Source organism: Balaenoptera ricei, chromosome 20 (assembly GCF_028023285.1).
Source record: "Balaenoptera ricei isolate mBalRic1 chromosome 20, mBalRic1.hap2, whole genome shotgun sequence".
NCBI lineage: Eukaryota > Metazoa > Chordata > Mammalia > Artiodactyla > Balaenopteridae > Balaenoptera > Balaenoptera ricei.
The window spans coordinates 23372390-23399071 of NC_082658.1; the positions used below are offsets into that span (position 1 = coordinate 23372390).

Consider the following 26682-nt stretch of genomic DNA (forward strand, 5'->3'; position numbering starts at 1 on the left):
GCGCCTAGTCCTAACAACTGGACCGCCAGGGAACTCCCTAGGATTGTGCTTTTAGACAGCCTTCCTCTTAGGATATTTCAGGCAATGAGTCTCTTTCCAGTTTCAAATGGAGTCTAGAGAAAGACATTTCGCTAACCTGTTTTGATGTTTACCCTGTACAAACCTTTTCTTCTCTGAGGTCCCTATGTGAGGCTGATGTGGGTAAAAACTCAGCTCCAAATGGCATAGTCCCTTTGCAGCTTATGGGGCCAATACATATCATCTTGTGCTGACCTCTAGGAGGTCGGTCTGTATTTCACAAGGAATCATATGGGGAGAATGAAGAAATGGTCTAAAATTCACTGAAGAATATTCCTGAGTCATCACTGGGGGCAGGGCCTGCTACTAGACATTGGGGAGAGGAAGGAGATATGATTCTTGCCTTGTCAGCGTTCCTGACCTAATAGAGAAGAGTGGGTCTGCATGCTGATGGACACTGTCTTTCACAATATTCCATTTAGAGGTGACACCTGAAAGAGTGTGAAGGTGTGCATTCTGCAGAACACTTCTGTTACAGAACTAGGAATATCCTTACCAACAGGTCCTATGGCTGCTGTTTATTGATGCAGAATAAAATCACAATCATCTGCACACATCCCAAACCAAGACTCAGCCACATCCTGGGACAGATAGAATTATTAGCCCCGATTCCTCATCCCTCCCTGCATCCATACTCTTTGCCATGTCTCACTGTGGGCAGAGTGTACTGTCCAGTCCCCTGGCTTGGGTCTTGGCCATGTGACTTGCTTTGGCCCATGGAATGGGCAGAAATGAGAGTGTGCCAGTTCCGTGCCTAGCTGGAGGAAGCCTGATCATGCCTGCCCCCGTATGCTTCTCTTGGGTAGCTGCTGCCTCTTCAGCCTGGGCCCCAGGATGAACACACATGGAAAAGAGCTACCTTGGCTGATCCGCAGACCAGCAATGAGAAGCAGAGCAGACCCAGCCAGCAGAGCATTAAACCATAGCTGTACCAGCCAAACGGCAGACTGATGGGAATCGTTATTCCAACCCACTGAATTTCTGGATGGGTTTATTACATAGCATTATTGTGGCAATAACTAACCAATACATGTACCCACTCTTTTATTAGGTTATAAGCTCAGCTGCTGCAATAGAGACCCTAAACAACAGTGGGTTAAATAAGAAAGACATTTATTGATCTCTCGTGTAAGAATCTGGTTAAGTAGTCCAGGGTTAGTTTAGTGGCTCGTGTGTCAGGAAGCCAAGCTCCACCATTCTCCGTGTGACCGTCTTCCACCCGAAGCCTTCATATTGTTCACAGATCGAAGTCTTACCGAAATATTCCACAGTGTGGCGCCAAACCCTCTTTCCAACATTACCGTCCAGCGCCTAAGGCCTCACCTTGAACCATGATTCCGCTTCTCTTTCAGGCCTCGGGACTTGTCCTCTTCTTGAATGGGCGTGCTCCCCCAAACGTCCCCAAGCTGGTGCTCCACTGCCATCCTCCAGGTGTCAACAGCATCTCACACTCACCAGGACCTCAGGGGCCAGAACTGGCCGGGGCCTGGTGCTCCCCAGGAGTGAGAGGCCCTGACCTCCATGGGGGGTGGTGGTGGGGGGAGCCGTCCAGTGTCCAAGATAACAGTCCAGTCTGCCTCCCAGTCATCTTCGCACCTGGCCTCTCCCACCCTCAAATCCCTGCTCACCTCCGACCCTGAAGAAGCCAGAGAACCTCTGCAGCCCCTACTTCCCTGCCCCTCTTCCTTCCACACCTCAGCAGTTCAGTGAGCGTAACTAGGCTTGTTAAAATGGGTCCCTCTGCTTCTGAGGTTGACTCAGGACGGGTGGGCACATGGGTTTGGAGTGTGACAGACTCTCTGCTGGACCAAACTCTAGCCAGGCTCCTCTGAGCCTTCCTCTAGATCCAACCTTGGCCTATAAAGACTTCAACAAACACTAACATAGTTTCTAACAGCTCAAGACCACATCTCTAGGATGACCCTAGCCCTCCTTAAAGTGCCTGCCTGAAAAAAGTTCAAGGCTGCCTAAAGGATTTGCTGTTTGTTCTAGCCAACACCTAAAGATAGGGCCCTTGTCTCCCAGCTTCTGGGACAGGGTAGGAGCCTAACTTTGAGAAGCATCAGTTAGCCAGAACAGATGGGTTTCACATGACCACCCCCCCTTCCCTTTCTCACTTCTCTGACTAGACAGACCCTCCCCCCTCCTCATCCCCTCATCCTCCCTTTAAAACCCCTGTACCAGTCACAGTTGAGTTCAGTTCATGATGGTCTCTTTCCCTCTACCATTGCAATTGTACATTATTGATTGAACTCTGATTTTACCACTTTAAGTAGCATGTGGCTTTGTTTATTTTTGATAAGGGGGGGGGGGTGTGTGTGTGTCCAGGACTAGACTTTTATTTTTACTTACTTATTTAGGATCAGCCTTATTTTTAAATTTTTATTTATTATTTATTTATTTTCTTTACATTTTGGCTGCGTCAGGTCTTAGTTGCTGCATGCAGGATCCTTTTGTTGCAGCGCGCGGGATCGTTTTGTTGCAGCGTGCAGGATCTTCGTTGTGGGGCTTGGGCTTCACTCTAGTTGTGGCGAGCGGGTTCTCTCTCTCTAGTTGTGGCACGGGTTCCAGAACGCGTGGGCTCTGTAGTTTGTGACGTGCGGGCTCTCTCGTCGAGGCGTGCAAACTCAGTAGTTGTGATGCGCGGGCTTAGTTGCCCTGTGGCATGTGGGATCCTAGTTCCCCGACCAGGGATTGAACCCACATCGCCTGCATTGGAAGGCAGATTCTTTATTTATTTATATTTTTATTATTTTTTTTTAAATTTATTTTTGGCTGTGCTGGGTCTTCATTGCTGCGCGCAGGCTTTCTCTAGTTGCAGCGAGCGGGAGCTACTCTTCGTTGCGGTGCACGGGCTTCTCATTGTGGTGGCTTCTCTTGTTGTGGAGCATGGGCTCTAGTCGTGCGGGTTTCAGTAGTTGCAGCACGAGGGCTCAGTAGCTGTGGCTCGCAGACTCTAGAGCACAGGCTCAGTAGTTGTGGCACACAGCCTTAGTTGCTCTGCGGCATGTGGGATCTTCCCGGACCAGGGCTTGAACCCATGTCCCCTGCGTGGGCAGGCGGATTCTTAACTACTGTGGCCACCAGGGAAGTCTGGAAGGCGGATTCTTTACCACTGGACCATCAGGGAAGTCCCAGGATCAGCCTTTTAAAGAAGCATCCCAGAGATGTTTGAGTGTAGAGGTCCACAGACCATATTTTGAGAAATGGTATTTCCCTATGGACACGTTTCCTCTGGCAGCCCTTTTGAATGGCAGCTATGTTCTCTCCGATGCTGCACTGCCTGCAGTCTACCCAGCTTTCATTCCAGTGAGAACATTCCAGAGACCAACTAAGGATCAACGCCAGGTGTTTTTGAGCTGAAGGGGTGTAAAACCCACACTTCTTTTTTTTTTTTTTTGCCAGAACATATAAGATTTTTAGAAATTTCATGTAATGTCTGAAACATTTATATTAACATATTTCCATACATATTTCCATACAAATACAAATATAAGATTTTTAGAAATTTCATGTAATGTCTGAAACATTTATATTAACATATTTCCATACAAATAACCCAATGAAAGTTTAGTATTAGTTGTTTTGTTTGTTGTTTTATACTGCAGGTTCTTATTAGGCATCAATTTTATACACAACAGTGTATACATGTCAATCCCAATCACCCAATTCAGCACACCACCATCCCCACCCCACCGCAGTTTTCCCCCCTTGGTGTCCATATGTCCATTCTCTACATCTGTGTCTCAACTTCTGCCCTGCAAACTGGCTCATCTGTACCATTTTTCTAGGTTCCACATACATGCATTAATATACGATATTTGTTTTTCTCTTTCTGACTTACTTCACTCTGTATGACAGTCTCTAGATCCATCCACGTCTCAACAAATGACTCAATTTCGTTCCTTTTTATGGCTGAGTAATATTCCATTGTATATATGTACCACAACTTCTTTATCCATTCGTCTGTTGATGGGCATTTAGGTTGCTTCCATGACCTGGCTATTGTAAATAGTGCTGCAATGAACATTCGGGTGCATGTGTCTTTTTGAATTACGGTTTTCTCTGGGTATATGCCCAGTAGTGGGATTGCTGGGTCATATGGTAATTCTATTTTTAGTTTTTTAAGGAACCTCCATATTGTTCTCCATAGTGGCTGTATCAATTTACATTCCCACCAACAGTGCAAGAGGGTTCCCTTTTCTCCACACCCTCTCCAGCATTTGTTGTTTGTAGATTTTCTGATGATGCCCATTCTAACAGGAGTGAGGTGATACCTCATTGTAGTTTTGATTTGCATTTCTCTAATAATTAGTGATGTTGAGCATCTTTTCATGTGCATCGTGGCCGCCTGTATGTCTTCTTTGGAGAAATGTCTATTTAGGTCTTCTGCCCATTTTTGGATTGGGGTGTTTGTTTCTTTAATATTGAGCTGAATGAGCTGTTTATATATTTTGGAGATTAATCCTTTGTCCGTTGATTCGTTTGCAAATATTTTCTCCCATTCTGAGGGTTGTCTTTTCGTCTTGTTTATGGTTTCTTTTGCTGTGCAAAAGCTTTGAAGTTTCATTAGGTCCCATTTGTTTATTTTTGTTTTTATTTCCATTACTCTAGGAGGTGGATCAAAAAAGATCTTGCTGTGATTTATGTCAGAGAGTGTTCTTCCTATGTTTTCCTCTAAGAGTTTTATAGTGTCCAGTCTTATATTTAGGTCTCTAATCCATTTTGAGTTTATTTTTGTGTATGGTGTTAGGGAGTATTCTAATTTCATTCTTTTACATGTAGCTATCCAGTTTTCCCAGCACCACTTATTGAAGAGACTGTCTTTTCTCCATTGTATATCTTTGCCTCCTTTGTCATAGATTAGTTGACCATAGGTGCGTGGGTTAATCTCTGGGCTTTCTATCTTGTTCCATTGATCTATGTTTCTGTTTTTGTGCCAGTACCATATTGTCTTGATGACTGTAGCTTTGTAGTAGAGTCTGAAGTCAGGGAGTCTGATTCCTCCAGCTGCATTTTTTTGCCTCAAGACTGCTTTGGCTATTTGGGGTCTTTTGTGTCTCCATACAAATTTTAAGATGATTTGTTCTAGCTCCGTAAAAAATGCCATTGGTAATTTGATAGGGATTGCATTGAATCTGTAGATTGCTTTGGGTAGTATAGTCATTTTCACAATGTTGATTCTTCCAATCCAAGAACATGGTATATCTCTCCATCTGTTGGTATCATCTTTAATTTCTTTCATCAGTGTCTTATACTTTTCTGCATACAGGTCTTTTGTCTCCCTAGGTAGGTTTATTCCTAGGTATTTTATTCTTTTTGTTGCAGTGGTAAATGGGAGTGTTTCCATAATTTCACTTTCAGATTTTTCATCATTAGTGTATAGGAATGTAAGAGATTTCTGTGCATTAATTTTGGATCCTGCAACTTTACCAAATTCATTGATTAGCTCTAGTAGTTTTCTGGTGGCATCTTTAGGATTCCCTATGTATAACATCATGCCATCTGCAAACAGTGACAGTTTTACTTCTTCTTTTCCAATTTGTATTCCTTTTATTTCTGTTTCTTCTTTGATTGCCGTGGCTAGGACTTCCAAAATTATGTTGAATAATAGTGGTGAGAGTGGACATCCTTGTCTCGTTCCTGATCTTAGAGGAAATGCTTTCAGTTTTTCACCATTGAGAATGATGTTTGCTGTGGGTTTGTCATATATGGCCTTTATTATGTTGAGGTAGGTTCCCTCTATGCCCACTTTCTGGAGAGTTTTTATCATAAATGGGTGTTGAATTTTGTCGAAAGCTTTTTCTGCATCTATTGAGATGATCATATGGTTTTTATTCTTCAATTTGTTAATATGGTGTATCACATTGATTGATTTGCGTATATTGAAGACTCCTTGCATCCCTGGGATAAATCCCACTTGATCGTGGTGTATGATCCTTTTAATGTGTTGTTGGATTCTGTTTGCTAGTATTTTGTTGAGGATTTTTGCCTCTATATTCATCAGTGATATTGGTCTGTAATTTTCTTTTTTTGTAGTGTCTTTGTCTGGTTTTGGTATCAGGGTGATGGTGGCCTCATAGAAGGAGTTTGGGAGTGTTCCTTCCTCTGCAATTTTTTGGAAGAGTTTGAGAAGGATAGGTGTTAGCTCTTCTCTAAATATTTGATAGAATTCACCTGTGAAGCCATCTGGTCCTGGACTTTTGTTTGTTGGAAGATTTTTAATCACAGTTTCAATTTCATTACTTGTGATTGGTCTGTTCATATTTTCTGTTTCTTCCTGGTTCAGTCTTGGAAGGTTATACCTTTCTAAAAATTTGTCCATTTCTTCCAGGTTGTCCATTTTATTGGCATAGAGTTGCTTGTAGTAGTCTCTTAGGATGCTTTGTATTTCTGCGGTGTCTGTGGTAACTTCTCCTTTTTCATTTCTACTTTTATTGATTTGAGTCCTCTCCCTCTTTTTCTTGATGAGTCTGGCTAATGGCTTATCAATTTTGTTTATCTTCTCAAAGAACCAACTTTTAGTTTTATTGATCTTTGCTATTGTTTTCTTTGTTTCTATTTCATTTATTTCTGTTCTGATCTTTATGATTTCTTTCCTTCTGCTAACTTTGGGTTTTGTTTGTTCTTCTTTCTCTAGTTTCTTTAGGTGTAAGGTTAGATTGTTTATTTGAGATTTTTCTTCTTTCTTTAGGTAGGCTTGTATAGCTATAAACTTCCCTCTTAGAACTGCTTTCGCTGCATCCCATAGGTTTTGGGTCGTCGTGTTTTCATTGTCATTTGTCTCTAGGTATTTTTTAATTTCCTCTTTGATTTCTTCAGTGATCTCTTGGTTATTTAGTAACATATTGTTTAGCCTCCATGTGTTTGTCTTTTTTACGTTTTTTTCCCTGTAATTCATTTCTAATCTCATAGCGTTGTGGTCAGAAAAGATGCTTGATATGATTTCAATTTTCTTAAATTTACTGAGGCTTGATTTGTGACCCAAGATGTGATCTATCCTGGAGAATGTTCCGTAGGCACTTGAGAAGAACGTGTAATCTGCTGTTTTTGGATGGAATGTCCTATATATATCAATTAAACCTATCTGGTCTATTGTGTCATTTAAAGCTTCTGTTTCCTTATTTATTTTCATTTTGGATGATCTGTCCATTGGTGTAAGTGAGGTGTTAAAGTCCCCCACTATGATTGTGTTACTGTCAATTTCCTCTTTTATAGCTGTTAGCAGTTGCCTTATGTATTGAGGTGCTCCTATGTTGGGTGCATATATATTTATAATTGTTATATCTTCTTCTTGGATTGATCCCTTGATCATTATGTAGTGTCCTTCCTTGTCTCCTGTAACATTCTTTATTTTAAAGTCTATTTTATCTGATATGAGTATAGCTACTCCAGCTTTCTTTTGATTTCCATTTGCATGGAATATCTTTTTCCATCCCCTCACTTTCAGTCTGTATGTGTCCCTAGGTCTAAAGTGGGTCTCTTGTAGACAGCATATATATGGGTCTTGTTTCTGTATCCATTCAGCCAGTCTATGTCTTTTGGTTGGGGCATTTAATCCATTCACGTTTAAGGTAATTATCGATATGTATGTTCCTATGACCATTTTCTTAATTGTTTTGGGTTTGTTTTTGTAGGTCCTTTTCTTCTCTTGTGTTTCCCACTTAGAGAAGTTCCTTTAGCATTTGTTGTAGAGCTGGTTTGGTGGTGCTGAATTCTCTTAGCTTTTGCTTGTCTGTAAAGCTTTTGATTTCTCCATCAAATCTAAATGAGATCCTTGCCGGGTAGAGTAATCTTGGTTGTAGGTTCTTCCCTTTCATCACTTTAAGTATATCATGCCACTCCCTTCTGGCTTGCAGAGTTTCTGCTGAGAAATCAGCTGTTAACCTTATGGGAGTTCCCTTGTATGTTATTTGTCGTTTTTCCCTTGCTGCTTTCAATAATTTTTCTTTGTGTTTAACTTTTGCCACTTTGATTACTATGTGTCTCGGCGTGTTTCTCCTTGGGTTTATCCTGTATGGGACTCTCTGCGCTTCCTGGACTTGGGTGGCTATTTCCTTTCCCATGTTAGGGAAGTTTTCGACTATAATCTCTTCAAATATTTTCTCTGGTCCTTTCTCTCTCTCTTCACCTTCTGGGACCCCTATAATGCGAATGTTGTTGCGTTTAATGTTGTCCCAGAGGTCTCTTAAGCTGTCTTCATTTCTTTTCATTCTTTTTTCTTTAGTCTGTTCCGCAGCAGTGAATTCCACCATTCTGTCTTCCAGGTCACTTATCCGTTCTTCTGCCTCAGTTATTCTGCTATTGATTCCTTCTAGTGTAGTTTTCATTTCAGTTATTGTATTGGTCATCTCTGTTTGTTTGTTCTTTAATTCTTCTAGGTCTTTGTTAATCATTTCTTGCATCTTCTCAGTCTTTGCCTCCATTCTTATTCCGAGGTCCTGGATCATCTTCACTATCATTATTCTGAACTCTTTTTCTGGAAGGTTGCCTATCTCCACTTCATTTAGTTGTTTTTCTGGGGTTTTTTCTTGTTCCTTCATCTGGTACATAGCCCTCTGCCTTTTCATCTTGTCTATCTTTCTGTAACTGTGGTTTTTGGTCCACAGGCTGCAGGATTGTAGTTTTTCTTGCTTCTGCTGTCTGCCCTCTGGTGGTTGAGGCTATCTAAGAGGCTTGATGGGAGGCTCTCAAACCCACACTTCTTATTGAAGAGTAGTCAGCAAAGAAAGTATATTGAATTAGGCTACAGCAATGTATTTTCTTTGTATTTCTCACACTACAGCTGAACACAAACAACGTCTTTTTCCATACCTCAAAGCTTCCTATTGGCCACAGATAATTCACTTCAGAGATATATGCTTTTTGAAAAATAATGTTCTGGGTGGCTGGGGAGAGCCCTGTGGTGGGTGTTCAGGAATTCTTTCTGCTTTACCATTTAAAAGAGCTAATAATGCTTGGGGAAGCACCCACACCTTTTGCTCGCTGAAGAATTCAGTGCTAAACTTAGTTCTTTGCAGCTCTGTGTTGCATACATTTTAAGCAGTTAGGAACTTTGCACATGAGCAGGAATCAAAGTGAAATTCAAAAGTGGAACTTCATGGACCATTCGCATATTGGAGAGGCATCAGTGGGATTCCATGACAATGCTAATTTGAGTGTTTTTGCTTGGAGCCTTTTATTGCCCGTGCCAAAGATCAGTACTATGGAAAGCAGAGCGTTTCATATATATGAGTTAAACAGGTCTCTTGGCCTCTTTGTACCTTACTTTCCTCATTTGAAAAAAAATAAATGGCTCTCCAGACATACTTTCCGGAATTCATACTGGGCTTACACCCAGCTAACCAAGAACTGCATGATGTTTTTACACACAGTTTTTTACATGTATTCATCTTCTATTTCACTTACAACTTGTGTAAAAACTGCATTCCATGCCAGGCCTGAAACGTTCCAAAGCTCAGTTCTGTGAGTAAATTGCAACCAAGACTTCTACAAAAAAAGACACAGGCAAAAGAAGAAGAAAAATATATATTCTTTCAGAACATTTATCCTTTGGCAATAATTCTAATTTATATATGATGAAACATAACAACACTACTCCCTCCATACACTAAGGAAATCTCACTGTGGAAGACATTATGATTTATACTTTCATGATTATATATGTGGTGCATTAGATACAAAATAGTAAATGCTCATTAAATACTTATGTTAAGTGATCTTTATTTTCTAGAAAGGCAGCACTATTGACATTTTGGGCTGGATAATTCTTTGCTGTGGGAGGCTCTCCTGTACACTGTTGGATGTTTAGTAGCATCTCTGGCCTCTGTCCACTAGATGCCAGTAGCATATACAGTTCTGACAAGCAAAAATGTCTCCAGACACTACCAAATGTCACCTGTGTGCAAAATCACCCTGGTTGAGAACCACTGCTCTCTATAATGATTCACTCTGATCTGTGTAATAATTCTCACACTAATCTTTGCTAGAGACAAAAAGGATTTGCTACAAAATTTTAGTAGTAATTTTAATCATATTTCAAAATGAGTAACAAATTAATTTTATAAAAAATTAAGCTTTACAAAAATTCCAAATATAATGAAGTTATACTTGTAACTTACATAACCTGCAAAAAAGGTAGTGGTTCAAATGTACATCTTTCGATAGACTGTATTTTATTGCAGGATAAATCTCTAGGAAAAGTAAAATATTACCTCAATTAGCTATTAGATATCTAATTAGTAGGAATAACTAGTAGACTTTAGAATGATAATAATAAATAAGAAGCTTTGGTCTAAACTCCAAACCTTAGGAATTATTATTTGAACCTTCCAGAGCCCCTAACCCTGCCTTCACCTCTCTTAAGAGTCTCACCTTCAGGATCTTCATAAATTAAATATAAAACAATAGATCTTGATAGATTTTGGAGGTAATCTTTCCTGAGAGCAGAAGCATTGATTAGATTCCACCTTTCGTGGTCTCATCAAACTCTAGATTATGAGCTCAAAGTTTTTATCTCTATATATCATTATAATTTCTAATATTAAAAGGAATATTCTTATATTTACACACTTCCCAGTAGAGTTCTGATTTTCTAGGTCAATTCATTACCAGAAGAAATAAAAGATACCCTTTCACACAACTTGAAAGGAAGTTACTTCTCTCATTAATATGTAACTTTAATTCAGTATTACACTTTCTATCATATTGACTTTTATTCGAAAATACCTACTCTTGACTATAGCTGACTATCTTATTTCCATTGATTCCAGCTTAGTCTCTCATTTCACCGGGATGGGTTTAACTGTCTTCTGACTGGTGTTTGCATCTCTACCCTCTCCCTTTCTAAGCCATTCTCCGGGAGTGGTTCTCAAATACCAGCATCACTTGTGAACTTATTGAAGATACAAATACTCAGCCCTACTCTGGACCTCTTGAATCAGTAGCTATGGGGGTGGAGCTTGTGTTTTCACAAGCCCTCCAAGTGGTTGGTTCTGTTGCAGGCTAAAGCTTGTCCTAAAGCATTGCTGTGGTAACATGGTAGCTTGACATGTTATCCTTGGCTTGGCCTCCAAAGCCCTGGATGATCTGGCTCTAATCTCCTACTCTTCCCACTTGTACTCTACAGGTACTCAGAGTATTTTTCCTGTGTTTTGCCTTTCTCCCACTTTCCTTTTGCAAGCTTATTCTTCCCAAGGTGTCTGTCATTGATACCCAATGGCCCTTCGAGGTCCCGTTTAAACAGCATTGCTCTAGTAACATCTTCCCTGATCCAATTTGAAGTCTTTTTTCCCTCTTTAGTGCTCCAATACCAACTTATAGCTCTCTTTGCCCATATTCATTTCTTTCTTTAAATATAGCTGTTTTTGCAACCCATTTCCTCTGAGCATAAACTCCTTCAAAGTATGGACTAAATCCTGCTTATGTGCATCGTCTACCATGTTTAAAGCCAACGCGTGGACATAAAGCAAACTCAAATATTTATAAAATCAACAAATAGCTGGGGAGTGGATAGAAGGAGGAAATGACTGTTTTAAAAGAAATGTAGTTTTATTACTTCATGGTGCCTCCACAGCACTTTGTCATTATGGTTTGAGCTTCTATGTTTATTTTCCCTGTGAGATCGTGAGTTGCTAAAAGGAGTCCTGTCTTACCCACCTTCGTGTTCACAACACTAGGCATAGTGCTGATTAGCATATTCTGTTTTCGCTATTTTATTGATTGGCATTTTTTTTTAAGGAATGAGAACAATTATGCTAACTTGAAATAGTCACATTATAAAGTATTTCATAGTAGAAGTAATGAAGGGCCTATTCCACTGTGCAGTTATCTGATTTGTTTTTCTCCAAACTGTGTTTGTAAGGTTTGGAGCCCAGATGGCAGAGAAGAGACTAATATAAAGGTGATTGCCCCTTAAGGCTTGGAAGGTTTGATAATTAAAAGAACTATTTTTAGGGTCATGTGAGGCTCTTTATACCCACTTCCCTTAAGTCTTTTATATTTGCAAGAAGAATCTATTTGCTAAAGAGGATCATTAATTGGCTTAATAAGGATTAATGACATACACAGCTTTGGATGCCATGGACAAAGGACAAAAACTGAGCTTTTATAGCAAAAAACACAGTTATCTCCTTATCCCTAAATAAAAAGAAATACTAGGCAAGCATTTCCTCTTTGATAAAGAAGCTGGAGAGGGAATTCCCTGGCAGTCCAGGGGTTAGGACTCGGCGCTTCCACTGCTGGAGACCAGGGTTCAATCCCTGGTCAGGGAACTAAGATCCCGCAAGTCGTGTGGCGTGGCCCAAAAAACAAAACAAACAAACAAACAAAAAACAGAAAACAAAAGGCTGGAGAGATTTTTGTTAGGGGCATTTCTGATATGCTTATTTAGTTATTTAAACATTTAAACATTTCTATTTTTTATTTCTTATTTTTTATTTCTTTTTTAAACATTTCTAAATATACCACTTAACCATCATCTTAAACATTCTTAATATTGGTATCACAATCCTGCATCGAAATCCTTAACAACAGTTTGTTCTTTTGGTAACTTAATGTGTTCTTGACAATACTGATTTTATTTTTAAGATTTTTTTTTGGATGTGGACCATTTTTAAAGTCTTTATTGAATTTGTTACAATATTGCTTTTTTTTTTTTATGTTTTGGTTTTTTGGCCATGAGGCATGTGGAATATTAGCTCCCTGACCAGGGATCGAACTCACACCCCCTGCATTGGAAGCCAAAGTCTTAACTACTAGACCACCAGGGAAGTCCCTTGACAATACTGTTTACATAATTCATCTGCTTAAATATTTAATATTTAAATGTTCATTTAATTTAGATTAAATTATCAAAGTTATGAGTTAATGGCATTCATATTAATGTAAGTGTTCTATATTTTCTTGTCCTGTAGGGGACAATTTGAGGTTAACTTTAAGTCCTCATTTCACTAAACCAACTTTTTCAAACCTTTTCTGTAAAGGCCAGATAAGTCAATATTTTAGGCTTTGCAGGCCACATACAGTCTCTGTCACATATTTTTCTTCGTTTCTTTTTTTTCTCATTTACAGCCCTTTAAAAATCACTTTTAACTTATGGGCTGTATAAAAATGGACTGAGGGCCAGATTTGATCCATAGGTCATAAACAAAATATAAATACAGATGGAGAGTATATGAACACTTACATAACAAGGTTCATATGGGAGTCTATAATTGCTCAGACCTCATTACCACTTTTCCTCTACAACTAAAGTGTATTTTTCTATCTATACCTTGTCTATATAATGAAAAAATTAAAAATGAATAGGAGATATTTAGTGCGAGTGATGGGTTGGGGCCCTACACAGACTTAAAGTATTGTAGAATTTTATTGCTAGAAGAAACTGAAGAGATTATCTAACTTGAACACCTTAATTGCTTTATAGATAATCTACTTTAGAGATAAGAACTCATAAATAAATATGATTAACTTACAAATATCGGCGGGATAGCAAGCCTTCAAAGGAATCCTTATGTAATTCAGTCAAATAATTTTCACTGAGAATTCTGAAAAATGAAAAGGTTATTTCTGGATCAAACTGCAAAATAACTACAACTATATACTACATAGGACTAACTCCTATATGTGGAGGAAAGCTGGGTAATGGTGCCACCTAAACAACCTAATTCTTATTTAATTTAGGGATGGTGATTTCTGCTCTGTTTTCATTTAAACCTTCTTTTCACGTCCTCCTTTGTGTCCCTCTCTCCATCAGGCATGTGCATGCGTGTGCACACACACACACACACACACACACACACACGCCCCACCCACTCTTCCCACCAAATCATATAGTTAATGCCTATTCTCTAGATCACGAAGTCTCTGTTAGAACCCAGCTCTGGGTGGCACCAACGTTGCAGAGCTGCCCTTCCCTCCTCTCTTTCCCCAAACCTTATTGGGAAGTCCCACAGAGAACGGTATCAGGGCAAATGAAGCCATCTGATTTTTTCCCCCATTAAAAATTTTCTGAAAACAAAAATGTGCATAAAATATACATAACTGTTCAATAATTCAATTGAACAACTGTTCAACTGTTTAATAATTACAAAACAGACCCCCACGTAATACCATTCATGTCAGGAAAGAATCCTGCCAGCATCCCAGAAGACCCTGTGTGCCCTTTTCCAATCACAACCCTCTCTCTGACTTCCTAGAGGGAACCATTATCCTGACTTTAATAATAATTTCCTTGCTTTTTAAATGTAGTTTTGCCTTTTCTCTATCAGCCATAAACAACACAGTTTAGTCTTGCTTCTTCTTGAACTTTATATAAGTGGAATCATATTATATGTATTATTTTCCACATTGCTTCTTTCATTCAACATTATTTTGTAAAATTATTTTATTTTTGCCTGTAGTATGTAGTGTTGCATGTCCAAGTAAATGAGGCTTCTGAGTATTTGAAAGTGGCTAACGTGACTGAGTTGAATTTTTAATTTAATTAATTTCAATTATTTTAAAATTAAAATTAAAACAACTGATACTCAATGTAATTATTGGAAAATGTTTATGTTAGTAACAATTTGCATATGTGATACTACATTTTTGACTGTAAATTTTATGAAATCTCAATACCGATCAAGTATTTGTAATAAAATTTAGCAACCAAGTTGTGATTTCAAAGACTTAGTATGGGAAAAAACTGTAGATTCTCTCATTAATTTTTATATTGATTACATGTAGATATGATAATACTTTGGATATTTTTAAATACTTAGTATAAAAAATGTAGAATATCTTATTAATAATGTATATAATGATTACATGTTAAAATGATAATATTTTGTATATAAGGGTTAAGTAAAAGATATTAACATCTATTTCATCTGTTTCATTTTACTTTTGTTTTTAAGTGGCTACCAGATAATTTAAGATTACTTATGTGGTTTGCATTATGTTTCTGATGAAGTGTATGACTTCTAAGTAGGATTATACCACACTTTATTCGTTCAACTGTTGGTGTATACTGAGATTATTCTAGTTTTTATTTATTGAAAACAATACTGCTTTGAACATTCTTGTATTTGTATCCTGATACATATTTGCCTGAGTTTGTCTAGGATGTAATAGGGATACAAAATTGTTTCCTAAGAAGTTGTGCTATTTCAAGTTGGCCGATTGAAACATGTCAAGTCTCCACCCCTTCAACTTCCACCAAAATCCCTAAGAATGATTGAAAAGATATAACTTAAGAATCACAACCTTAGCTCAAGGTGTGGGAGCAGCTCCACAAACGCTCCCCTACCAGAAACGTCCTGGAGCTACCTACAGGGTGATCAGTTGGAATAGTGTGGTAGGAGCAGCCTACAGCACACATCAACCCCACATCTTTCCTCCTTGATCCAGGCAGCAAAAGGTGTCTTCCTCTAGGCAGGAGCAATTGGTGTTAGAAAGGGGGCAAGGTCCCAGAACCCTGGAAGAAAGGTATGCACTCCCTGACTAGCCTCCAGAAGTCACCTTCCACCTCTGCCTTATTCTCAGGGGAACCCATTGGGAGTAATAAGCCCCAACAGCTCATTTCACTTCTCCCCTAAAGCTGGGAAACAAACGCAGTAGAATCTCAACTACAAAGATGAATTACACTCAGAAAGGACCAAACAATGTGAGAAAGCCAACTCCATTAAGGACAGAAAACAAAAACAAACATAAGAGCTTATAGCCAATGAATCAGAGTTAACAAAGCACAAGAGGACCTTAGGATAGCACAGTTATTACCCTCAGACAGATGTAAACAGATAGTGCATCCATTAATCAACTCAAGAATATACGAATGAAAAGTGTTAGCAATAATAAAAAATCTCGGTATATGAGAAGCCGAAATGACAGTTAAAGAATAAATTAGGAAACTGAGAGATCCAGCCAATGACTTCTCCAGAACACAAAATGAAGGGAGCAGGAACGATTCACAGTCAAGCCTGACGCCTGGGTCTGCCAGAGGAATGTTAAGCCCTTTGCTTCCGCTGGTCTCACGATAAAGACTAGGAACATGCTGCGGGGAGGAGGGGGTGGTGTTTTGCACCTGTTTCTTATAGCTGATAAGCAGGAAGGCACATAGCCAGTATCCCAAGAGTGGAGTGAGGGAGTAGTAGAGAGAGCCAGTACAGAAGAAACTCTATAAGACGTCAGAGGTAGGTTTCTCGTGCCTGGAAGAATCCCCTTCCTTGCAGGTAATATTAACAGTGGTACATCCTTCAGGAGCCTTGGGGATCTGAGCACAGGCTATGTTGCCTTGTGAAACTATTTCCACTGAGTTCTGCATTTAAAACCTTCTGCTTTTCACTCACGGTGTCTCTTGGTCACATATTTATATTAATTCCATCTCATAGCTTAATTCCAGCTCATAAATTAATTCTTTACTCATAGCTTATGAGAATTAAAATATTACTACCTGGAAACTCTGCAACTCAGTTATTAAGGTGGTTCATATTATACAGAATATAGTCACACACATTTTTAAAAGATCACTAAAACAAAAACACAAAAGACTTCAATTCCCACAAAGAACTCTTGGAGCCCTGAGCATGCTTCAAAGACCCTGACCTCAATTTGAAATTCACCATGTTAGAAGGAATCACAGTGATTGTCAGAATACATGTTAGGGGGAATGGTCAACAGATGGTGCTAAGATTGATTGTTTCCTCACCTCTAAGTAGTGGTTTCATATTTCCATGGAAATGATCCAAAAAGAAAAAAACCAAATCAATATGTCCAACGACATTTATGGTAACCCTTTTCATACCTTCAAAGGTAGGAAAAAACTCTACCTCCCCATATCGCATGACAAAACTGTATGTATATACCATAAATGATATACAAACGTCACAGGAAATGATGGTATATGAAAAAAAGCTACACAAAAGTGGAACTCATATATACTAAGTATAACTTTGAACGTTGACCTGGATTCAGTAAGTACAGCAAAGAGATGGAGCTGATCCTCAACTCTTTATGGCACTGTCTTCTCTGATTGGCTGATGCCCATATCAGACTGGTTAGAGTTTGAATATCATGGTAGGACAGGGGGTAACCAAACAGTATGTATTTCAAATTAATGGGCTTTCTTTCTGTGAAGTTGTTTGGATGACAGGATAGTAGAAATTTAAAAAATAACAACGGTATATTCAGCCTAGAAGTAAAGCTTAGACTGAGAATGAGTCAGTCACCAAAAAATTACCCAAAAAGGAGCTTCAAATAAGCAATAACTGAATAACTGGAATAAAATACATTAATCTGTAGAACTCCAAATATTCATTTTGACTGAAGAAAAAATTTTAAAACTATGGGGAATCAGAGTTAAAGCCAGATCTAAAACTTTCTCACACCATGAAAATATCAACACCAGGCATGAAGTAACATTTAAGAAAGATCCATGTCTAACTTCTGACCAGGGTTCTGGTCTAAGGCAATCTTCTGAATTTCACATTCATTCTTGATTCTGTATTATTGACAATTATCCTTCTCTCCACCTCTGTAACTTCTAGGAAATTGAGAGGGCTCAGGGTTGGTTTGTTTGATTGATTTAACTATATATATAATGCAAACAAGAGGCCTTTCTGGAACTGATTTACTCTCCTTCCCCTGCTTTCTTTCTCTCCAAAGTACTTAGCAATGCTTGAAATTATAGCTATCTATTTATTATACTTATATACTTATTTTTATATATTTGTAAACCCCCTGAGAACTGGGATACTTGGGCTGTTTCATTCTTGGGCCAGAAACCCTAGCATGTAAAACAGTTCCTGGCATATAGTAGATACTCAAAAAATATTTATTGAATGAATTCAGAAAGTGACAAGTTATCAACTATCAGATACTTTTACTTAAAACAAATCATCCATTTATCGTCACTCATGAGGATAAGTACAGGAAAAGAAATGTCTTTCTTCTCCCCTACATTTGTGACTCAATCTTTTGAGACAAGAATCCTTTGAGAATTTCATAAAAGCAATGGTTCTTTTCCCTAAAAAACTGCACTTTCTTAAACACACGCAAAAGTGTGCATGCAATTTCGACTTGTGGATCACCCTTTCAGGGCAGAGGTCTGTGAAGAGAGAGGACTGAATCCAGAGTGCCAAACTTGGATGGGAAATAAAATTACATCTCGGTTTTCACAAATCTCTAACTAAAATCAGCACTTCCTTCCATTATGAATGTAGGCAACAAACCACAGTAGATCAGCAGTATAGTTAATTTGGTCCCCAGTAGAAATCACAGGTCATTTCATATCACGTATATGCTGCAGATACCTCGAAATATCATTTATTCTCATCACTACCCTGGAGTTATAATATTTATTAGACCTACCACTATATCTTGTTATTTAATGTGTTAAGAGAAGCATATTTATTACTATTTCACTAATTTTAAAAATATTCTGAAAACGATTTCAATATAGTTGGTTTCCTTTGTTTTTCTATATAGTTAGACTTATTATACATTTTAAAACATTATCCCAAGAACATAAGCTTCTGCAGCTTGCCAAAGAGGTATACACGGGGGAGCAGGAGGTATACACGCGGGAGCAGGAGGTTAAGAAATTCTGCTTTGGGGAACCACTGACCTCAAGTTAGGAACCTCTGCTTATAAGGTATAAACCTCAAGCTGACTTAGAAATCTTCAAACCTTACCAGACTCATGTTATAGTGTATCGCCTCCCAAACACATGCTTTTTAAAAATTAATTTTTTAATTTCAATTTATTTTTTAAAAATATGTCATATATATTCACATCTCAAAATTCCAAAAATATGTAGCACACAATTCAAACTTTTTCTCTTACCTCTCTCCCTCAGTCTACCACCCCCCTCCACTTCCAGAGGAAATTAAGTTACCTATTTCTTGTGCCAAGTGACTTTCATTTTTCTTACAAGTTTGGGAAATAAAATCTCCAAGTTAGATACTATCACGGGCAATATAAACTACATATACTATTTAGGAAATCTGTAAATTAAAACAAATTGCCTGGTTCTAGCATTTTTTTCCTTACCAATAAGATATCAGACTAAGGGGGCATCTCTTTAAGGGTGGTCATAACACCTGTTTTTAGATTGACTGTTATGTCTTTTATTAATAATTCAGAAGTCATTTATGACTTGTCTATTCAAGTTGAACTAAGGATATGACCACAGACGGTCATGAAAAATTACTTTGAATGTTTTTTTCGAAAATCACTTATGTATCTAAACTGACTTTTTCTACAAATCAATAAAAAAAATAGTAACAGAAAAATGGGCAAAGGACAGACAATTCAGAGATGAAATACAAATGTTCAGTAAACATATAAAGATATTTAAGTTCACAAGTAATAAGAAAAATTCAAATTCAGATGGGACCCCTTTTATTCACCCGGCAGATTAGCAAAAAAAAAAAAAAAAAAAAGGGAGAATATCCAGTGGCGGAAGGGTGTGGGGAAATGAATGTCATCACAGCAGGATGACTGGAGTATAAGCTGCCACAACTTCTTTGAGGGCAATTAAAATTTTATATCTAAATAGTCTTCACCCCAACAATCCCACTTCTAGATAACTATTCTATAGAAATAAATGACCAGGCTCACAAAAATGCAGGTACAAGGATATTCATTGCAGCAATGCAAGTAACAAGAAAACTGGACATAATCTAAACATCCTTCAATAGGGGCATTATTAAACTGTGATACATTCATACTATGGAATATTATGCAGGAGCTTAAATGAATGGGGTAACCCTCTATGTACTGGGAAGGAAAGAAATCTAAGACATACCATGAAATGAAGGAATCAAGTTGCAGGATGTTACTTACGTAAAAAAAACATAAGAAAAACACACAAACCTATTTTGCTATCTGTAAATATGTATGTACTCAAACGTATGGAAAAGAGTCTGGAATGATTAATACTAAACTCAAAGTAGTGGGTGGGGGATTAGGGCACAAGGAGGGTTTTCGCTATACCTGTTATTTCATTATTATCTATTGAGAATATAATCATGTATTACTTGTATAATGGAAAATAAGTTTAAATTGGCTCTTACTGATTTTAAAGAGGTCCTGCCAAATTTGATTTTTAAAATAAACACAGAATTTCAATCATTAGGCTGCTTTGGGATATGGAAGGGGAAATACCTTTTCTCACAGGCATTGACCTCAAAATTCTGGACCGAGAAGGACCTTACAATGCAGTTAACTTTTTGTATTCCTATTTGGGGAGAGTATACTCACAGCTTCTTAGCCCAGCGGTATGCCTTCCACATACTTTCAGCAATGTAAGAAATAGAGTTTCCTTGGAAATTTCTGTGAAGGAACACAGTTCATATCCTTGAATAGGTAGGAAAAGAATGTAGAGAATAAGGAAAAGAATCATGGCCACCGTGTGGGGAATATTCAAATGCAGAAAAGACCAGCTTTCTAATTCCCACAGCTTCTCAGCTTCCCGGTGTGCACAATTAATAAAAACATACTGTGAGGCCACTGGCACAAGCAATGAGGCATCTCCTCAGAACCTGAACTTCCTATCTGTCCAATTTCTTGGATACATAATGCCAATTACTTTTTTTCCAAAATCACTTATGTGTCTAAAATGACTCCTACAAATCAATGAGAAAAATGGCAAACATTTATCAATATCAGCAAATGAATATAAAGAAATCCTATGCTAGGCAACACCAAAGCTTTGGCTCAGTGCCCTCAGAATCTGTCCAGGTGTTAGAAGGATACGGGCAATTAGAAATTAGAGGGACTAATACGAAAATATCTCTTAAGCATATTGCATAGGGAAAAGTACAAGTTACTGAGCAAGGAGTAAAGTTATTACCTCATTAGGGGAACAAAATGCAAAGGAAAGAGCTCGGAAGGAAGGACACACATCAAAACAGTAACAGGAGTTACCTTATTGATGGTAGGGAAGGTGGGGTGGAATTTTCACATTTTATCCTATATACTTCTGTGACATTTCTATTTTTAAACAGTGAGAATGTATCCATGAATTAGACATGTTTAAGAGAAGCTGTTAAATGCTTGAGGTTCAGTTTGAACCACTAACTCAGTGGATGACTTTGAATCTTTTAGCTTTAGCTTTGTCCTCTTCCCTCAGCAACAATGTAACTGTTCAGTTTATATGCACATTTTTCACGCGAGTCAGAAATACCTCATAACGGATACCTGTCTGCCCATCTGCCTGAGGGACATTTCCACTCAAACAGAGCCTTCTGGTTGCTTTATGCTCACCAATAAAAGATGCCTAAGACTGAACTCATCTCCCTCAAAACTGACTCTGCTTCTCAACTGCTGGATTTCCACCTGTTATACCACCATCATTCTGCCCATCAACACATGTGATTTGTCTCTTTCCTGTACTACAATCCCCCCAACTCTAGTCAATTACCACATCTTGTCAGTTTCTCCTCTGTAGTACTCTCGGGATTTTCTTTCTACTTCCATCAAAACCACTCTAATTTGGCCCCTTCTCACTTTACTCATAGATTTTGCTAAAGCATTCTATTTGGTCTCCCTGAATCAAGCTTTCGTCTCTAGATCGCTCTACATATGAAATCTAAAATAAGCCTCTTGTTTTAATCATTTGTCTCTCTTGCTTGAAAACTTGCAGTGGCTCCCCACATCTTACAGCGTAACTTTCAAACCCCCATTGCCGATAGCCAAGGATTTTCATAATCCTATCTTTCATTGTTGCCCAACCCAATTCTTTACAGCCAGACTAATCTATTAAATTCTGATCATCCCTGCAGTCACACCTTTGCCTAGACTGTACTGCCTATTATTCTTCTGACAAATCACAGCCAATCTTTAAGTCCCAGCTAAAGATTTAGCCTATCCATGCAGCCTTCCGTGACCTCCACATCCCTGTGATTACAGGTTCTGGTGAATTACAGCACCTATCTGTGTTTCTCTTAACACTTAATTATATATTACCTCCCTTTTAAGGCATATCCCCTTTCTTCCCACTTGTCATTGTCATGTTCTGGAGACAATGCCATACACTTCTGTGGCTCCCACAGTACTTAGCCCTGAGTTGGGCACAAAATGGGTGCTACATATAGAAAGCCAGGGGACAAAGATGAGTTCTAGATATAACTGAGGGATTGAATAATAATAATAGCTAACACTAAAATATATGCTAGGCACTGATAGAAGACCTTTACCTATATTAACTCATCTAAATCTCCCAATGAGATTGGAGTCATGGGGAGATTTAGGAGTCATAGGAGTCATCCTATGAGAGGATGACTACCATAATCCCCATTTTACAGATGAGGAAATTGAGTCATAAAGCTAATAAATGACAGACCTGGGTTCAAACCCAGGTAGTCTGGCTCCGGAATCTCTACTCTTAACCACTTTGTTGTATTACCACCAATGAGATGGGGAGAGGGACATGTTGCTGTAAAGAGGATGGAGTAAAGATGGGAGAAGCGTAAATGTTAAGGAATTAAATAATGGGGTAAAAAATGGAGAAGGAAAACATAAGGGCAATTAAAAGTAAAAGACTGGAGGAGAGGGAAAAATAGTAAGAAGGAGAATGAAGATAAGGAATCATTGACAAACAAAAGGTGGAAACAGAAAGTCAGTCAATGTGGATTGGGGAGATAAGGAGGACCCAGGAAGACCTGAAGAAAGGCTGCCATGTCAGGCAGGATGCAGAGAACAAATGAGGAAAGGCGATTCTTACATGATGGTGAAGGTGCCGTTGTAGGCGTTAGGCTCTGGCTCAGGCACTCTGTGGAGCTTCTGCTTTGGGCTGAGACCAACACACGACAGTGTCTCATTTTTGCAGGTACAGAGCTCACATATGCTGATGTTTGTGGTGGCATTCTGTTCTGGCTGCTTCTTTTCTGGGGTATATTTTACACCAGGAAGACCAGGGGATACTGAATACTGAGTGGAAGGAAAAAGGACTGTCTCAGATGGCCTTGGTTGCTGAGATATGTTAACTCCCAGGTCCACAGGTGGAACTGTGACTTGAGTCAGGTTTGGCTGTGCAAGTGTCACCTGAGGGTGTTCTGGAGGGGGAGCTGTAGTCTGCTGCAGGGCTGTAGAATGGTCAGACTCTGTAGTAGGTTCTGGAGTTGTGGTAAGCTCCAGGTCCAAAGGTTTAACTGTGATACTGCGTGAGGTTGGATGCTCAGCATGATCCTGATCTGGTGCTGGAACTGTCACCTCGGGATACAATGGAGACTGAGCTGCAACTGCCTTAATGAGCTCTGGAGGCTGAGCTTGGGTCTGCTGCATAGTTGGAGAAGGTTCATCCTCCATATTGGATTCCAGAGTTAACGTAAGTTCCGGGTCCAAAGGTTGAACTGTGACCTCAGTCAAGGTTGGATGCTGAGCCTGAACTTGCTCTGGATTTGGAAGTGTCACCTCGGGGTATGTTGGAGGAACTATAGTCTCCGGCAGGGGTGTGGAATGTTCCGCCTCCATAGTAGGTTCTGGAGTTGTGGTAAGCCCCTGGTCTAAAAGTTGAACTCTGACACTGGGTGATGTTGGAGGCTCAGTGTGATCCTGATCTGGTGCTGGATCTATTGGGTTCTGGTATACTGGAGGCTGAGCTACAAAAACCTCCTTAGGTGGTTCTGGAGGCTGGGTTAAGGTCTCCTGCATGGTTGGAGAAGGTTCATCCTCCTTAGTGGGTTCGGGCCTTATGGTCTGTTCAAGGTCCAAAGGTTGAATTGTGACCTCAGTCAAGGTTGGATGCTGAGCCTGAACTTGCTCTGGATTTGGAAATGTCACCTCGGGGTATGTTGGTTGAGTTGGGGCTCCCTGCTGAACTGGAAAAGGTTCAACATTTTCAGTGGGGGTTGGATGCTGATCTGAAACCTCTTGCTGGACTGACAAAGGTTCCAACTGCTCAGGGGACACTGTAGACTGAGCCGAGTTTTCTTGTTGGGGTGGAGAAGTTTCAACCTCATTAGTGAACGCTGGAGTTACGGTAAGTGCAAGATCCACAGGTTTAACAGTGACATCGGGCCGCTGCAGAAGCTGAGCTTGATCCTGACCTACAGGAGAAACTGTTGTCACATGATGCTCTGGAGAGAAAACTACAGTCACATTAGAGAGCTCTGGAGACTGAGTTGAAGAGGATTCAACCTCACCAGGAGACTGTGGATGCTGAGCTGAGGCTTCCTGCTGAGGTGGAGAAGGTACAACCTCAGGAGCCTGTGCATGCTGATCTGGAGTCTCCTGCTGGGTTGTGGCAGGTGTAACTTCTTCTCCAGGATGCTCTGGATACTGAGCTGGGGTCTCCTCTTGTACTGAAGGTTTATTCTGTGCACCGGCTTCTGGAGACTGGGCTGAAGCCTCCTGTTGAACTGGCAAAGGTTCAACCTCCTCAGGTGGCTGTGAAGGCAGCGTGGGGGCCTCATGCTGGGTTGTAGAAAATTCTGCATTAGTAAGGGGCACTGAGGGCTGAGCTGAAGGCTTGTGCTGATTTGGAGAAGGTCCCACCTTTCTGGCGTGGGTTCTTTTGTTATGGTAAGCTCCACATCTGCAGGTTTGACAGCGACACTGGATAAGTTTGAATGCTGAGCATGACGGTGACTTGGAGGTGAAACTGTCATTTCATGATGCTCTGGAAGTTGAGCTGGCTGTTCCTGTTGAGTTGCAGAAGGTTCCACCTGCCCTCAAGAAGGCTCTGGAGGCTGAGCTGGTAGCTCCTGCAGGGTTGCAGAAGTTTCTGTCTCCGCTGGAGACAGAGCTGGGATCTCCTGCTGGGCTGGACACCATTCTGTCTCACTAGGGGGCTCTGGAGACTGAGTTGAGGCTTCCTCCTGGGTTGCAGAACTTTCAGCTTCTCCAAAAGACTCTGAAAGCTGAGCTGGGGTCTCCTGCTGGGTTGCTGGCTTCACCTCCTCAGGAGGCTCTGTAGGCTCAGAAGGCTGAGTCGGTTGTTCCTGTTCACTTGGAGAAGGCTCAGCTTCCACAGGAGGCTCTGGAGGCTGACCTGTGGTCTCCTGCTGGGTTGGAGAAGGTTCAACTTCCCCAGGAGGCGCAGAAGGCGGAGCTGGTTGCTCCCGCTCACGTGAAGGCTCAACCTCTCCAGGAGGCTCTGGAGGCTTAGCTGAGGTCTCTTGTTGGGTTGGAGAAGATTCTGTCTCCTCAGGATGCTCAAGAGGTGGAGCCAGGGCCTCCTGCTGAGCTGTAGGAAATTCAGCTTCCGGAGTGGGCTCTGGAGTGATGCTAAGTTCCAAATCCAGAGGTTGAAGTGTCACACTGGGCAAGTTTGAATGAGCGTGACGCTGAACGCCAGGGAGAGATGCTACCTCATCACTCACTGGAATTTGAAGTACATACTCAGTAGGGAACCCTGGAGTCTGAGTTGGGGCCTCTTGATGGAGTAGAGAAGGTTCAACCTCCTCAGGGCTCTCTGGAGGCTGAGATGGGGTCTCCTGCTGGACTGGAGAAGGTTCAACCTCTTTGGTGACCTGTGGAGTTATGGTCAGTGCCAGATCCAGAGGTTTAACAGTGACATTGTACAAGTTTGACTGCTGAGTTTCATTTACCCCATGATGTGCTACTGGTCGAACTACAACCTCCTTAAGTGTCTCCAAAGGCTGGGCTAGGGCCTCCTGGGGACTTGAAGTTTCTAGTTCCTCAGGGGCCTCTGAAGGCTGAGATGGAGCCTCCTGCTGAAGTGGAGGTGGCTCTACCTCTTCAGCGGGCTCTGGAGGCTGAGCCCGGGCCTCTGCCTGGGGTGAAAAAGATTCAACCTCCTCAGGGGTCTGTGGATGCTGAGCAGGGGCCTCGTGCTGGGGTAAAGATTCAGCCTCCTCAGTGCGCTCTGGATGACGAGTGTGGGCCTCCTGCTGGGATGGAGAAATTTCAGCTTCCTCAGGGGGCTCTGGAGGTTCATCTGGGCTCCCCAGAAAATCCATAGGTAGGCTGTCCTCATGATAAAAGGCATCCATACTGGGATCTGAATAATCACCCTGCTAACTGTTGTTCTAGACCCTGAGTTTTTTTTTCAAATTGGCCTATAGTTCCAACAACAACTTTGGCAAAACGTTGATGCTGAACTAGATCTTTCTTCAGGTTTGGGGGTGAAACAATAAACTTCACTGGTTTTGAGCTCTTACTACCTAGCGGTGGAACAAGTACTTCAAATGATTGGTGACCTTCGGCCTGATCTAGACCTATGTTTTTAGTCTTACTTTTGTGTCGAGAAGGCAGAACCAAGGCCTGATTCTGATTCCAATCCAGCACTGGAACTTCCTCTGGGAGCTTTTGATGTTGGGTTTGCTTGTTATTCAGATCCTGCTGTGGAACAGCAAACTGATCTGGCCCTGTAGGCAGCTCCCCAACCGAATCCGTGTCCGCGTATGGAACCTCAGTCTCAGTCAACTCCTGATGAGGCGGGGCCAACATCCGGACTGGAGACGAGGACGTCAACTAATTAAAGCCCCCGGCTTCTGCCAGGGTGTAAGGGCATGGGGCAATTTGGGAGGGGGGTCTGAGGCTTGTGAAGACCAAGCCTCGGTCAGCCGCAGGGGGGTTGGGGGTCACCTGGACGGGGCCCAGGGCCCACTCCGGAGGCTGAAATGCCTGGACTAGAAGCCACAGTTGTTGCCACGTGAG

At 40.5% G+C, this 26682-nt stretch overlaps 2 protein-coding genes across 2 annotated transcripts; both read right to left on the reverse strand.

Moving 5' to 3' along the window:
- Positions 1-20315: 20315 nt before the first annotated feature.
- Positions 20316-24669, reverse strand: LOC132354526 (leucine-rich repeat-containing protein 37A-like; the record flags this gene model as incomplete). Its single annotated transcript, XM_059906409.1, has 2 exons — positions 20316-20391; positions 22784-24669. Coding segments are annotated over 2 exons (1962 nt in total), but the record flags the coding sequence as incomplete, so codon positions are not given.
- LOC132354527 (leucine-rich repeat-containing protein 37B-like) lies at positions 24573-26351 on the reverse strand (the record flags this gene model as incomplete). The annotated part of the gene is made up of 2 exons (XM_059906411.1): positions 24573-25913; positions 26259-26351. Coding segments are annotated over 2 exons (1275 nt in total), but the record flags the coding sequence as incomplete, so codon positions are not given.
- Between the last annotated feature and the right edge of the window lie 331 nt (positions 26352-26682).